Genomic DNA, 15,940 nt, shown 5'->3' on the forward strand with positions numbered 1-15,940 from the left:
TTTTGCAACTTGCTCTTATTTTTTTCACTTAAAAGAATTAATCTAAGCCAACTTCCAAATACATTTTTGAGGGTTAAGTGCTCATTTGGAATATTAAGCATTCAACAAGAGATATATTAAACTGTTAGAAAATATTTACTTTTACTTAGTTAATTGTACCAAAAAGGTTACCTACCATAGAGAGACCTGGCAGAAAACTCTAGCTTAAGCAGTAGCAACAACAAAGGTTAATGTTTAATCTCTCTCCCACCTCAGTTATCAATCATAAAATTAAATTTGCCTTTTAGGTGAAAACCCAGTATTTTCATTGTAGATAATCTTGGAGATATTCCTAGAAAAATAATCGAGGTACATTAAATTCCTTCTTTTTCTTTTTGTGGGTCTAAATATGCTTGGTAAAATGGAAAGAATAAACACTTTATGGAGAGAAAAAAAGTGGGCAAATTTAAAGCATGAATTTATTGTTACGCCCATCCCTATATCTTCCGGAGGAATTAGAGGCAATAAAATCTGAAAAGTCATGACATTTAACATCACCATCTTCAAATGTAGGATTTTATTTTATTTTTTTCAAATTGGAATCTCTCTATGCTGCAGCCAGAAGAGCTTTCTGGGGTTCAACTGGACATTCAGACTCATAAAACCGAAGTAGGCCATAACTGACATTATACTCCCTTAGCAGGATATGGAACAGGGGACAGACGCAGGACAATGGCAGGCATTTGTCTTTCACAGGCGTCCTCACAGCAATCTAAAGGCTAGTCTCTGGCTCTCAGATGTCCGCTTGGGAGCAAGATGAGAGCCACCTCAGAGGTGGGTGCAGTCACCTTGGCTTAGGAGCTCCATGTTTCAACTACAGTTGACCCTTGAACCATATGGGAATTAGGGGCACTGCCCACTCACACAACTGAAAATCCACGTGTAACTTTGACTGCCCCCAAACTTAACTACTAATAGCCTACTGTTGACTGGAAGCCTTACCAATCACATAAACAGTGAATTAACACATATTTTGTGTATTATTATAGACTGTATTCTTACAATAAAGTAGAGAAAATAATATATTATTAAGAAATATCAGACGAGAGAAAATACATTCATAGTACTGTACTGTATTTATCAATACCGGAAGTTTAAAAAAAATCCACATTTAAGTGGACCCAGGCTGTTCAAGCCCATGTTGTTCAAGGGTCAACTGTGTATGGGAACCAGTATTTCTGCAATTCCATGAGCACAGCTTGCAGCGTTCTCTCCAAGGACGCGGTCAGTGACAATAGTCACCCAGGGAAGCCCAAACCTGTGACTTCCTACCAGGATTTTACAGTTAATTCACAGTTTTCCCAATTCAGATGCAGCTTAGTAATCCAGGGACATTTTACCAGAAGCCACGCTGCCTAGTAACACAGCTGACGTCCACCGTTATCAAGTTTCCAGCAGAACACAGCAAGACAGAGTTAATCCAAGGTCAAACTTGTTTATAGAACAGGAGAAAGGGTTTCATTAATGCTTTCCCCACACTTCATAACTCAGGAGTTAATAAATCTGTTCCTATTGTGCTGTCGAGGGAGCTTTTCTCATTAATTCCCAGCCACCAAAGTTCATTCTAGATATAATTACTTGGCATATCTGAAAATCACTAAGTTGTATTCTCCTGTGATGCTCAGAAGAATAAGCTCCTAAGAGTGATAATCTTTTTGGAAATTTCAAGCTTGAAAACAAATGTTTAAAAACAAGTTCCCAGGGAGTTTAAATATTTGTAGAACCCATTGATAACTAGTCCTAAATCAGGCTGACTTTCTATATAAGAGGGGTTTAATATCCTCTCCACTTAATTCCAAAGCATGTTGGTAATGAACTGATGTCTACAGAGCGTGTATGTTGCTCTTATTTCTTTACCAGGTGTGCATTGAGACATACACATGTAGCTGTCACCAGCGTAGTATAAACACTGCTGTGCGGGCAACTCTCAGTCAGATGCTGAGTGACTTGACTTTACAGTTACGTCAAAGGCAGGAGAATACGGTGAGCCTTGTGGTACCCACATTTCATCAGAGTCTTGCCCATGTCTCTGTGTAACTGCATGCTGTGTGTCCCACATCCTACATGCCCTCCACCCCCACCCCTGCCAGGGCTGCTCCCTACCGAAACAATAGGAAGGGCTGGCTTGGTTTGGAAGAACACTTACTTATATAAATTAAGCTCTTTGAATATGTGTTTGCTCGTTTCCCTCCAAAGCTTTGAGAGTTGTTTTCCCTTACTGTTTCTGTCAAGTTTTTAGTCATTATTTTAAAATTCACTTTTTAAAAATCATTTTTTTAAAACTTGTCAGGTTGGAAATTTTTATACTAATGTATTGTGACTTATTAACAAAGACCAGAAGTAAATACAAAATTAATAGCAGTTAATTACATGCTTTGAAGTTTGGCATATGTGTTTCTCCTTGTTAACTAAAAGGTTGTGGCAGAAGGTCTCCTTAACCTGAGGAAAGCTGGATTTGTCTTCTTTCTGTCATCTAAGCCTACTGGAGCTTTTTGCTCTAAACTTGAACAGATTATCTAAAATGAACGATCCTGGGGAAAAAAGTAAATGTAATTGGCTTCTTGTATACATTATCATTTGGAAATGGTAATGAGGAGACGGTTCCTCTTCAAAATTGGTGTTTTTCAAAAAATCTACCTCTGTAATAATTCAGTTGAAAATTCTTTAAAGTCTGCAAGAAGTATTCGGAAATGAACACTTCATTAGTTATTGTTTTAGAGTACAGAATCTCAATGGCAGTCTGAAATTTTTCAGAAATTGATTTTACAGAAATTAAGATTTTGTGTTTAACTTCAAATATTTCTAATGTTTAACTTCAATTATCTAATTTTGAGAAAGTCATGGAGTTAAGTGGAACCTTTGAGATTATCTGGTTAAATTCTTTTATTGCTCAGAAAACAAATGAGGAAGATGAAACTCAGAGGGATAAAATTGAAATCTAAAATTAATGAGATTATCAGTGAAAGAGCCAGAACTAAACCCCTGGTCTCCTAACTGACTCCCAGGCTGAGTTATTAATATGAGCTCTGGCAGTCAGTGTTGAAAAAAGCAACACTAATCAGAAAAAACAAATACTGATTTTTTTTCTTTTGTGTTTGCTGTATCCAAAGCCCAACTTTCTATTAAAAAAGTAATGGTTTTAATTTGAGATATTTTTATTACATTAGCTTACTCTTTGTTAAAATTATTTCATTTATGCTAGCATTTTTAATATGGCGGTGTAACAATATTAGTTTAAAAGAAATTCAAATCTAAAAATAGAGAACATATTAAAAGAAAAAAGTATTTTTAATGGAAATAAACCTAAGATGTCAAGAATCCTTCTATAAACCTAGTCACATTCCATCCTGGCTAAATGACAATATGATGAGATACTATAATACTAATAATAATTTAATGTTTTAAGATGAAACATTTAAATAAAACTTTGAAGTTTCAAAGTGATTTCCATTATATTAGTCATTTAATCCTATTTTTTAAATTTTAAGTAGGAGAATGTTAGGTGTCAAGAAAAATGACTCAGCCTTTCAGCTCATGTTGCTCTTTTGTAAGAATGGTACCAAGGCATAGTTGCAGAAGTCTAGGTAAAACTGAAGGGTCATCTATCCTTGTCCTGTATACTACGTGGCTAATCAGCCTTCTGGTCTTGTTCATCAGTGACAATTTATTTGGACTCACCTCAACTGGAGGCAAGATCCCAAATTAGGTAGAAAATTAGCAGTTCCTGTTATTTCCTTTCCGTTATTCATACGGTCCCTAACGATAGCTCCATGTCCCAGAAAAACACTATTCTCAGTATAATATTTGGAGCATTCGTGATGTCTACTAGAGAGAGACATAAGTTTTGCCACCTAAGAATGGTTATTTTTAAAAAGCTATTAAAGAGGAATGGTCCATAGGAATGGTGAGTTTGCCTCTAAGGAGAGAGAGAGAGAGTTCCCATGGGACACTTAGCATTACCTGGGGAAGATGTGTGTGGTGTGTAGCATGGCCAATCAGTTGGAAGACCTCACAGGCTATCTCAGAATCAGGACAACTTAAATACAATGGAAAGACGATAAATCGAGAATGCAAAAGCTTTAGCCTGAAATATATTTTTAACCTAATGTCTATTCCCACTTCATCCCTACTCCCAGTACAATTTATGCAATTTGATTTTGTATGCTTCAAAAACCTCAGTTACTATTCAAGCTTTATTATTGAATTATTTAAATGACAAAAGCCATTGCTAAATTGTGATTTACTCATTTCCAAAAGAAAAAATGCTCTATGTACATATTGAGGGGTGGGTAGGTAGTGGTGGTTCTCCTGTCCTTAAAAATGATTCAGGTGTATTTCCTCCAGAAAATGTTGTTCTAAACTTGTATTTTGCCCTGTGTTGAGCTGTAGACACTGACATAGCATTTCACAAAGAATGTCGCCGTGGAAGCAGCTGAGCTTGCAAATTGATGAACAGAGAATGGTAAAAATAATGTGCCTATAACAAGTGTAGAAAAACAAGAACAGTACCATGGGATGATTCATGAGGTGTGATAAAAAAATACAGTGAATGTTTAAATTAAAAAAAAAAATTATGACAGTAAAAGACACATTGCCATTAACCCCCCTCAAAATACTCCCTCTCGCTTTGAACACACTTATTCCATCATTCATGTCACTTTCTGAAGCAGTTCTGGATGTTCTCTTTCATGAGTGTCTTTAGTTGCACTGTCGTGGCTGCCTTGATGTCCTGAATTGATTAAAAACATTTGCCTTTCGTGGTCATTTTGACTTTGGAGAAGAGCCAGAAGTTGCACAGTGCCAGATTGGGTGCATAAAGTGGATGAAGACATACCATAATGTTTTTATTTGACAGAAATTGCCATACCAGAAGCAATGTGTGACATGGAGCATTGTCATGATGGAGGTTGTAACCATTTGCCCATTTCGTGTTAATGCATTGTTTATGATCCATGCTTTACAGCACACTTTAAAACACACCTTCTCTCAAGTGTAGCTCACACCCAACTGACGGCCCCAAACAAATTGAAACCTGTCACACACTGTTACTAGGGTTCAATATGCTGCTTCAGGTATTGAAGATCCCTGCTTTTCAGCTGGATGGCACTCAGCAGCAGCATTCTCTGTATTTTTTTATCACAACTCATGTATGTCTGATAGTTGATTAGCATGAAAATGCCCTCTTGTTACTTCCCATGCTAAGAGGTAGGCAGACTGAAGAGCCTCCTTCCTATTCTCTGCTCAGTAGTCACTGAATTCTCCCTGGAGTGGGAAGTAAGTCTAACTATTAGAAAATATCTTTCCCTTCCCGTTCTTTCTTCTCTCAGCGTTATTTCTCTACCTTGAGTGTTCTGGAGGTACCAAGCGACCACTTAGAGTGGTGGGTCTGGTCAGACAGTTGAAAGTTAATATGCTTCCTATGCTCCCCATAGGAAGCTGGTGCTTCTGACCAGCAGTCATCTTTGGACCTGTATTTTGAAATCCAGAGACCTGATCCTTTTATGACTAAGAGTTTGTATTCATTAGGTGCCAGTCAGAGTATAGTCTGTGACCTGGGACAAATTGTTATCTATGCAAAGGGTTAACTCACATGTTTAGGTAGGTATTGCCCCAAGTCATAGCTCAGCACCCTGGAATCATAAACTACACCACGAGGCCTAAACTCCTGGGAAGATGGTGGACTCTTGAATGAATTATTTTTGGAACTGATAAACTCAGTTCCAGATACCATATAGTCTTTTCATAAATACCATGAGTAATGAAACGCTATCAAGATCTGGAGGGTGAGCTAAGGTGAGTTATCTGAGCTCCAAACACTCAGAATGACATTTTGTTTCCTAGAATTTACCATTGTCTTAGAGTCAGGAATTTTCTTGCCTGAATCTCCTAATTGTCCTGTGTGTGTCTCTCTTGCTAGATAATTGAAAACCCGGATGTCCCACAGGAATTCAGGAATCAAGGTATTGGATTTGACTTTTGCTAGTTCAGTTTAAAAAGTGGGTAGAAGAATGCCTCCTGGGGGGCATGGTGTTGGGGATGTAGAGATGAGTAGGTGCTCTCAGCGTAGTTCACCGCTTGCCTTGGAGCTTCTGCTCAGCTTCGCCTTACTTTGTGGCTTTAACCAGCTGTTGTGTTCCTTCTGTTCCTAAGCTCTTTACACCAGCCACACCTATTCCTGTTCCAACTGTGCTAGGGAAATTAACTCCTTATAGAGCTTCCTGTTGGAGGCTGTTTTTTTCCTTCTTTTGGTTACTTCATTCTTCATGAAGTCAGGTTTATCAATTGTTAAAATGAGAATTGGATAGAAGGTTGCAGAAACCTGATTGATATAAAGTGCTGTGACACCCAAAGTATGTTTATGAAGCACCAACTTTTTGATATGAAAAATGAGTCATCTCCCAGGGAATCTTGAAAAAGGATAGAAACCAAGGTAAGGAACTTTGATTCTGACCCACAGGAAAAGAAAAAATAGAGGTCCACGTATAATTGACAAGCAGTTTGACTTTTAAAAAAAAAATGGTATTATTGTTTTCTGAAAGTGGTATGGAAAATTCAAATTATCTGGTTAAAAAATTGAAATGTAAGTTTTTCAGATTTTATTCAGTAATTTAAAAAATAATGGAAAAATCTGCTTTTCTTTGTTTTTTTTTACCAGTTAATAATATGGAAACGGGGCTGGAGTAGAGAAAAGATGAAAAAGTGGGAAAGAAAGGCAGAGAATGAAGCAGCTAAATAGCCGCAATTAGGAGAAAATGAGTAAATGAAAGAAATGACAAAGAGAAATACTTTAAGTTATTTCCTAAAGCATTGTTTGAGTGTGATATTTTAGTCACATCTTGCTACGTTCTTGGGCTGTGGGCCAGAAAGTGCTGTAACTTCTTTTCTCCTTATGAAGCTCCCAATGATTTGTCCCAACATTTTCCTCCTGTCTTTTCCTCTCTTTTAGCAGTTGCAGTTCCCATAAAGTCTTCACTTTAATATAGAATGATTTTATAAACCAGAGGGAGGTCAAAGTCCTCTTGGTCAAAGACACATCTTTGAAAAACATATGTTAGTAAAAAAAAATGGGTGGACTCATTTAAAATTTATCTAAAATTGAGTTTGAGGACTACTTATGGGTTTTATTTATTTGAAACTATGTTTTATTGTACATTACCATTGCTCAATTTTTTTCCTGCATTTAAGATCATAAATTCTTAGAATCAGCCATTTCTCTTTCCCCTGCCCTCTTCCAAGTTTACTTTTATTTATTTTTTTACACTTTTTAATTTACTTTTATTTATCTTACACTCTTGCCATTTTTTCTCCATCTTCCTTGACCTCGTGGTCATTCACTCATTTATACATCATCAAATACTTAGCCACATTTGTATAGATCTTTATAGGTTTTTATTATTTAGAAAAAAACAAATGCTTCTACTTATTACTTCACTGGGCCCAAAATTCTGTGAAATTGGTGTTATTTATCTCATTTTGCCAAAGGGAAAACAGAAGCTTACCCAAACTCATGGGATCAGAAAGTTGTGGACCAGTGCTTGAACAGATTCCAAATTTCAGCCTTTTTCCAGTACACTCCAATGCTTCTGTGGGAGTGTCGTTGCTTTCTGGACACGAACATGTTTGGAGGGAACTTTTGATTTTTCCTGAAATTGCTGTTGCTCCAGTAAGACTATGTGCCCTAAGGATACTGGGCAAATAGTTAAAGGGGGTAAAGATGGTGACCAAGTTGTTCTGCCCTATTTCTCTAGTTTCCTTGTTTGAAAAGCACACCTTTCTTCCATGCTGCCATATTTTATTTATTTGGGATATAGCTCAAGTCTGCTCAGAATACCCAGAAAATCAAGAGGTCAGAATAAGGGACACACATATAGTCTACTGGCCTAAATATTGAGAAAATCATTGTCAATTGTGTTGTTTCTTAAACTAACCAAAGTTCCTTTCATTAAGTGTGAAACAATCTATTATTTTCTTTCTGAACTATCTTTTGAGTGTTTTACTTTAGAAAGGAATTATTATATTTAATTCCTTTCTGTGATCATTGTGGTGGCCTGAGGAAGGCTCAGCATATGAAAATCATCCTAACGACATCGAAAATGGAGGATGGGAAGGACTATTGAGGGAGCTTCCAGTGCCACCTGCCCATGTCTAATGCCTGTAACCTCCTCTGTTTGAAGGGTTGACAGTAGAGGCCCTCTGTGATGACCTTGTGTCTGTGCTTACTGTTCTGTGTGAGAAACTACAAGCTACCATCAAGTAAGTGCCTTCAAAACTGCTGCCCTCAGTCGCCAGTGGTGTATTTCTGAAGTACCTTTTGACTATAGCATTGCTTGAAATTGCAGAGTATAGGGACAATGGTTCCTCCTAGTGGTATTCGCCTATCAGTCTGAGAAATATATTCATTGACCTTGATCAAGCCCACATTACCCAGTATCATTACTGAAGGATATAATTTTCTGATGGTAAAACAATACCTTGCAAATAAGAGTTAGTCCCTCAAGCATGGAGCTCAATGGAAATCATGTTGGCTAAGAGGTAGTGGATAAGGACTCGTCCTAACCCAGACATGTCCCAGCTGTGTGACTCTTAACTGAGTCTTCTCATGAACTATCGCACCTTCCTCCTCTGTTGAATGGCAGACTTGGACTGTGTGGTCTTTTTCTATTTCTTCTAACATTCTCTGAGCCTCTGAGCTCACATGCATATCATTAAAAAGAACACGTTACTCTGACTTTTATATGCTAGTCATTTTTTGCATGCCCCTTTAATCAGTGATATTAGTTCATTTAGGTGATGTCGCCGCTCCAACTCTCTATGCAGTAAGTTAATAAGATAACTTGTGCATCTATCATAAAGCCAAATGATCAAAGGGCCAAACTTTCCAAGATGAGATGAAAAGTCTCTTCCAGCTACATATGTAGTTCGTTGCAAAATTCTGCAACACAATAGGATTCTGAAGTTCTCTTTGAGTTATAAAAGACACATTATTGTTTACTGGTAACTAGAACATTTGATAATTCAGAAAACTTTTATTTGTAGAATTTTATATGCTGTAATCAGCTGGGAGAAGTAGTCTAGTTACAAATGGGAATGAGATCTCTCACATTGCTGAGAATATTCCAGAAAGTTGTTTTTATTGTTGTTAGGTTTTGTTATTTTTTCTATAAACTCAGGATTGTTTTTAAGCTAAGCTTAGAATTACTCTTAAAAGTTGTTGCCAAGTGGCTTCTATATTAGTTTATCCATTGTTCCTCTAGGTCACCTACATATTTTGACCAAATTAAGCTCTGCTCCCATCAGGCATTTAAAAAATGAAGAGACCTATTTAATGTGTAAGGAGTATAAACCAAAAAGAAATTGCACTTAACTTCCCATCTCCCAGCCTCAAGCTGCTCCCACCCCGGGGCCCTAGACAGGCCTCAGGTCTGGGCATCATTTTCCCTCAGGAGGGATATAAATGGCTCCTCCTTTCCTCTGCTCAGGTCCCCATCTTTTCTGACCATGGAGGTTTGGAGCAGTAGGGCTAGAACTTCGATTGTTATCCCAACCTCAGGGCTCTAATACCAACTACAATGACCCCACCTATGGGGTCCCTGTGTGACCTGCTTTTCTTGAGACAGTCCCAGGTTATGTCTGTTGTGTATGATTATAATCACCCTCCTTCACTCAGTGTCCTGGCTAGGGTAAGTATTCACTCTACCCATCCATGACCAGGGTTTAGATCTCTTCTAGTGCCGACTCCTGCCCACCCCTGCCCAGTTCCTCTCCGTCAGAGCAGAGCCAGCTGTTATATCAGAGCTGGAATATCTTTCTGATTGGCTTGTTTTCTCCTAGGATATAATCATGTGTGCTGTCAATCACTCTTGTCTCACGGCATTATTTTTGTTGGATTAGTTGCGTAAAACCCGTTCTGCCCCTTACAGACTTTGGGCAAAGATCTCAACCACCCTAAGCTTATGTATCCTATGAAAGAACATATTTTAATATAATAATGTTTTATATAATATAATATTAGTAATATAAAATATATTAAGTTTTTGTAAGGATCAAATGAGATAATTCACGTAAAAGACCAAATTCACTTAAAAGACCAATAGCCAAAGATCCCCAGGAACACCTGAACATAACAGACAGACTTGTTATAGTGAAGGAGTCTGTACACTGTGGAGAGCCCTGGGGCATCCAGTAAAAGAGTGGTAGGAGGGGTCGTTATAGGATTTGAGCCTGATGTAGGGGGTACAGGGTGGGTTAAAGAAGTGAGGATTTGACCAAGGATTGGGTGCTCTCAGAAAGTGGGCACAATCCTAGCATCGGGCATCTTAGTTTTTGTTTGGCCGATGGAGGAACAGATGGGAAATAGAGTTATTGGCGAAGCAGCAGGAGCCATTCACAGGGGAGGATGATATTTGGTCATTTTTGTGGTTGTACAGAATTTTTTTAAATCTCTGTTCAGATGTGATTGTTGATTGGCTCTCCTCTTGTTCCATCACCATTGTGGAGGGTCCTTTTGTGGTAGTAACATTCTGTGAAATGGTTTATGTTCACCAGTAGGACACCATAGCTAGCTGATAGCTTAGGTAATTAGCAGCTGTCAAGGCTGCTTCTCCCCCTCTCCCCACCCCCGCCATCCCCTCAGATCTTAGCATTATTAAGGGATAAAACAAAGATCACCAAACCTCTGAAAAACATAAAGGCTATGTTTACTATTTTGCAGGCAAGAGAAAACCAATAAGCTAAACGTGTGTGTGTGTGTGTGTGTGTGGTTTACTAAAGGAAAAATCAAAGTTTTTAAGTCCTAGAAAAGTTGGGGAGCGCATGGTAGTTATGCCATTAATAATTAAAAACTAGCCATCTGGGTAAGTCAGAATGAGTCTATAGGTCTATAAATGATAGGTTTACAATGTACCATTGTTTTAAACTTTTGTTGTTTTACACGATTGGTCGGGAAAGAGTCTTCAGCTAGGTCCAGCAGGGCTTTAAGTTCATAGTTCTTTAAAACCTAGGTGTCTCTAACATCAGCTACAGGGACCCCCCATCTGTAGAGTGACCATATGACCTGGTTTACCTGGGACAGTCCAAGGTTATGCCTATTGTAATTATGATAGACATTTGGTATTGATATCTTCTAAGAAGTACTGGTATAAGTGGAATTTTTTAACTGCACAGTGCCTAGCATATAATAACAATTTGATATGTATTAGCTCCAAAATGGTTTGTTTACTTTCAGAGTTGTCAGTGCTAATTCTAGTTTACGATGCAGTTAGGAACATTGAGCTTCTTACATAAGAAATTTGACTAGATTGTTAGGAAAATACATTGCATAAACATTCATTGCAAATGTGCACATATACAGATTAGAAACTAAAGGTTACGAATTTCTATCAGTCACTAAAAAAAATGAAAACATTTCTGAACCATATGACTTGAGAGTAGGCTTTCAATGGGGAAAATAACTCGTGTGATATGTATATGTTTTTCTAGTATTTCCCATTGGACATTGGATCAAAGATACTTTAGGGATATTGTTATATACAGCTTAATAGTTTGTATAGGATTCTTATCATCTTGCTTGGTTTTTCAGTGCAGTTCTCCGATCGTAATTCTGCCTCTGCATACTGTTCACCTTATTTGAATGTGGTCTTTCCCATCACAATTCCATTACCCTAAGTTGGGGGTTCTATTGCTAAAGAGACTGGGGGTGCAGCATGCTTAGTATAACTAAACAGGAGATCCTTAAGTCCATCTAGTCAGTACTGTGCTCTTGGCTGCTCTCACTCTGGTGGTTCTGTTAATTCTCCTTGTTACATTTTCACACCTTTTACAATTTCTTCTGATTTTATTACCTTAACTCCTTTTATTCCTGTTAGTTAAACTTGATACCTGTCCTACCTTCTAAATATCTTCTTCCTATGAAATCACACCATGGTCAGTACCTTCCCTCAACAACCATTTCCAAAATCAAGGCTCAAATACCTCATAGGGGTTTAGCTCTGTAAGGATATATATTCATGATATGTTCAGTCTCTCAGGAGGATCCAGAAAATGTATTCAGGTACTCAGAATAACTTAGATGCCCCAAAGATATGGTATTAATAGACCTCTGTATTTAGGCAACTTGAGTTACATAACGCTGTTTAAATCCAAGAATTTTTAGAAGGATAATTGGACTTAGATATTTTTATTCATTCTCTACCTATTGGTCTCCCACTGCCCTCTCCCCTTGCCTCTGAGCACAGAATGTCAGAGAGGAAACTATACCAAAGTGTCTTAGAATCAATGAGGCAAAGCTGAGTGTTTATATCATGTGTTCCATTCCACTGCTTACACAATTACTTCACTCCCTGCCTCCTTATTCTAACTAGATTCCAGCTGTTTCTAAGAGAAGCAAAGTCAAAATGGCTAATGATAAAACAAAATTCCAAGAACTCCGCAGATCCCACACATGCTGCCCGATTGCCTGCACAGTTGCCTTGCTAGTATGGGCAGCTGCTGAGCCCTCACAGTCCACTGGTCCACTCACGAGAGTTGTTCTCCATGGATCATGTGCCTGGGAAGAAGTTCAGAGATGAGCAGCAGATGAGACCAGCAGATACTCAATCTGCCAGCCATGAAATGCTCAAACAAAAGACCAGGCAAAATGACTCACAAAGTTTGCAGATTTTTCCCTAGTGTGTTTTGAAAGTGTTGCCTGGTTTGTAGGCCCCTTGCTGCCTGTGCATCCCACATATTTGTCTGTCTACAGTCAGACCAATACGAAACACACACTGTGCACATGCATACATGTGTCTAGTGAGAGGCATGTGTGGAAGGTGCTTAGATTTCAAACAGCTCCTCTAAAGACATGACTCATGTAAGGCCGTGAGCATCACGGTTTTTTCCAGACTGCTGCAACCCACAGAAGCTGCCACATTCCATCTCCAAGGAGACTCCTGGGCCAGTTACCTTGGCAATGCATTCTCCCTGTCATTGAGTCTGATGCTTTGACTGTTCATAGCTTTTCTATGGGTTTATTTCCAGTGATTTCAGAAACTGAGAATTTTTACTGCCTATGGTTGTTTTAGTTTTGTGATGCTAGATTGATAGTTTTAGAGATAAACAGGCATTTTTGAATTGGGGCACTTAATAGTTATTTTTCTTAATGAGTCAGAAAGACTAGCCTGGGATTATAGCAAAGACAGTTGTTTCAGAACTGATTTTTCAAAATGTGGCTTATAATTGATGTTGTGGCCCTTCTATTTTGCCCGCTCCAGTCTGTTCATTTCTACAGCATCCAGAATGATCGTTCTGAAATACAAATCTGCTCATGTCGCTCTTGTACTTGCAGAATCAAGTCCTGACAAGGCCCTTCCTGATCTGGCCCCTGCCCACCTCTGCAGCCCCACCTCCTGCCGATGACATCCCCACACTCTGTGCTCCAACCACACACCATCCCCCCACCCATGTTCTGCACACACACCCTCCCCAAAGCCTCCGTGCAAGGCTCGTACTTGAACTTTAGGTCTCTACTGAGATGCCATTTCCTTTGGAAATTCTTTCTGGACCTTTCTGCGGAAGGTTCGATGCCACTGCTATGTGCTTCATAGAACCTTGTGTTAAATTATTCATTTATAGCACTTCCTACACAGTGTCTTATGTAGTTGTTTATCTCTCTAGTCGCATGAGACTAAAGACTGTGCTGATTTCAGTCAGGAACTATGTCTTGTTTAAAGTGCAGGGAAGCCCGTGGCTGTTAGAGGTTAGAAACGTAAAGTCCTTACCTGGCCCAAGAGTGGCTAATTATGTCTTGCCTTCCTTACTCTTCCTCCAGCCACCATCTTCCTCTTGGCAAAATAATTTTTGCGGAGATTCAGCCTTTACCCATCTCTCCTTCCACCCTCAGAGATGTTATAGAGCACATCTAAATAGAAGTGGAATTCCCTTTTTCAAAATAATGGCATTGTTTTCGTCATTGCACAGTGCTGTCTGAACAAGGGAGAGCGTTGTAGAGTCTCAGTCAGCAAACTTTTTCTATAAAGTGCCACATACTGTTTCTGTCCCCTGTTCATTTTGTTTTGTTGTTGGTTGTTGTTTGTTTGTTTTAAAACCCTTTAAAAATGTAAAAATCTTCTTTAGTTCACAGGCCATGGGTAGGACTTTGCCTTCAGGCTGTCGCTTGCTGTAGCTTGCCAACAGGTTTTAGAGCTTAACGTCAATTTTACAGAGTCATGTCACCAAGGTATTTAACACAGCACTTAAATGAGGGGACCCCAGCCCCCTGTCTTATGATCCTTTGTCTTACAACTACACAGCCTTTCTCAGCTTGGCAGTTGTGTGGATGGAACCGTCTGGACTTCGGGACAGTCTAGTATTTTCTTCCTTCCTGTCTCCTTCAGTTTCTCATCTACCTGTCACTGGCCCTTCCCCTCCCTTTCACCCCCTTCTCCTGGGAGTTATTCAAACTGTTAGGGACTCTAAGCTTCCTTTGGGCATTTATTTACTTTAGGAGAAAAGAGACACGACCAAAAATTATTTTTAAAAGCAAGTTTCTCCTTTACCTGAATATTTCCTTTCCATATAGGATTTCTGAATGAATTCTCTTAAAAGTATTTATTATATACTTGTAGTAAATGTGTCCTTGAACATAAATTCTTCTGTACTCCTATCTATCACTTGACACCCACCTGGATTTTAATACTTTCTGGTGGTTAGGTAGGAATCTTCTGGCTATAAGAATGTGTACCCCATAAAGTTGTCTGTGTTTTTAATCTGGCTCTATTGGCTAATCCCATAATAGTAATTATGAAAAAATAATTTGCACATTGAAAAACCATGTTGTCCTCAAAAATAAGAAAAGTCAAAGGCAAGTTAGTAAAGCAGTGACCATTTAAAAGATAATATGGTAACTGGTGTTTTGGAAGATTTAGACAATTGAACATATTAAGAATTAACATTTCTGGAATAAATTGTGGAGTTCAGTTAGGAATAACATATCAATATTTGTTCATTAATGGTAGCAAATGTGCTATACTAATGTAAGATGTTAATAACAGGATAAACCACGTGTAAGGGTGGGTAAAGTATGGTATCTTTGTTCCATGCTCAGTTTTTCCGTAAATCTAAAATTGTTCTAAAAACTCAACTTCATTAATTTAAAAAAAAGAAAAAGTCACCCTAACTACTCTATTAGTTTGCTCAGGCTATTGTAACAAAATACCACAAACTGGATGGCTTAAAAAATGGGAATGTATTGTCTCACAGTTCTGGAGGCTGGAAGTCTAAGATCACGGTATCAGTGGAGTTGGTTCCTTCTCAGCGCAGAGGCCAGGATTTATCCAAGCCTCCTTCTTGGATTGTAGATATCCACCTTCTCCCTGTGTGCCTTCACCTTATCTTCCCTCTGTGTATCTCTGTCCAAATTTCCCCATTTGATAAGAACACCAGTTATATTGGATTGGAACCCACCCTCTTGACCCGACTTGAACTCAATTTCCTGTGTAAAGACCCTATCTCCAAATAAGGTCACGTTCTGAGGTAGCGGGTTAAGTAGGACTTCCCTAATCCCTTCACCAGGAAGGGATGGTGGTGGTGGGGGAGGGGGAGCAACAATGCAACCCACAACACTAACAATCCCCCACCAAAATGAATACTTCTGTAATGCCTAATATTTTTCCAAGTGATTTCCGCACATCCCCTCTGTAATGGTGCCTGTATTTTGTATGCGTTTGTGAACTGGTCCGTTCTCCTGCAGTGACAATCAGCAGCTGCAGCTGCTGTACCTGGAGTGCATTCTGTCCGTGCTCAGCAGTTCCTCCTCCTCCATGCACCTGCACAGAGGCTTCACCGACCTGATCTGGTGAGTGCTCGTCCTCATGCCCGCGATGCCAGTCCCTCCTTCTAGCTGTGGCCTTGGGTCCCTTCCCACAGC

At 38.9% G+C, this 15,940-nt stretch overlaps 1 protein-coding gene across 3 annotated transcripts in view; it reads left to right on the forward strand.

Moving 5' to 3' along the window:
- ARFGEF3 (ARFGEF family member 3) overlaps positions 1-15,940 on the forward strand; it is a 151,562-nt gene that overhangs the window by 69,030 nt on the left and 66,592 nt on the right. For 2 of the 3 annotated variants that reach the window (XM_074333628.1, XM_019732729.2), the window contains 3 exons: positions 5,957-5,999; positions 8,214-8,292; positions 15,764-15,868. In XM_074333628.1, coding sequence (XP_074189729.1) covers positions 5,957-5,999; positions 8,214-8,292; positions 15,764-15,868 — 227 coding nt within the window. Of the gene's footprint in view, positions 1-1,899; positions 2,023-5,956; positions 6,000-8,213; positions 8,293-15,763; positions 15,869-15,940 lie in introns of all 3 variants that reach the window. The other variant, XM_019732728.2, reaches the window with a different exon arrangement.

This window comes from Rhinolophus sinicus, linkage group LG05 (assembly GCF_036562045.2).
Source record: "Rhinolophus sinicus isolate RSC01 linkage group LG05, ASM3656204v1, whole genome shotgun sequence".
Classification (NCBI taxonomy): Eukaryota; Metazoa; Chordata; class Mammalia; order Chiroptera; family Rhinolophidae; genus Rhinolophus; species Rhinolophus sinicus.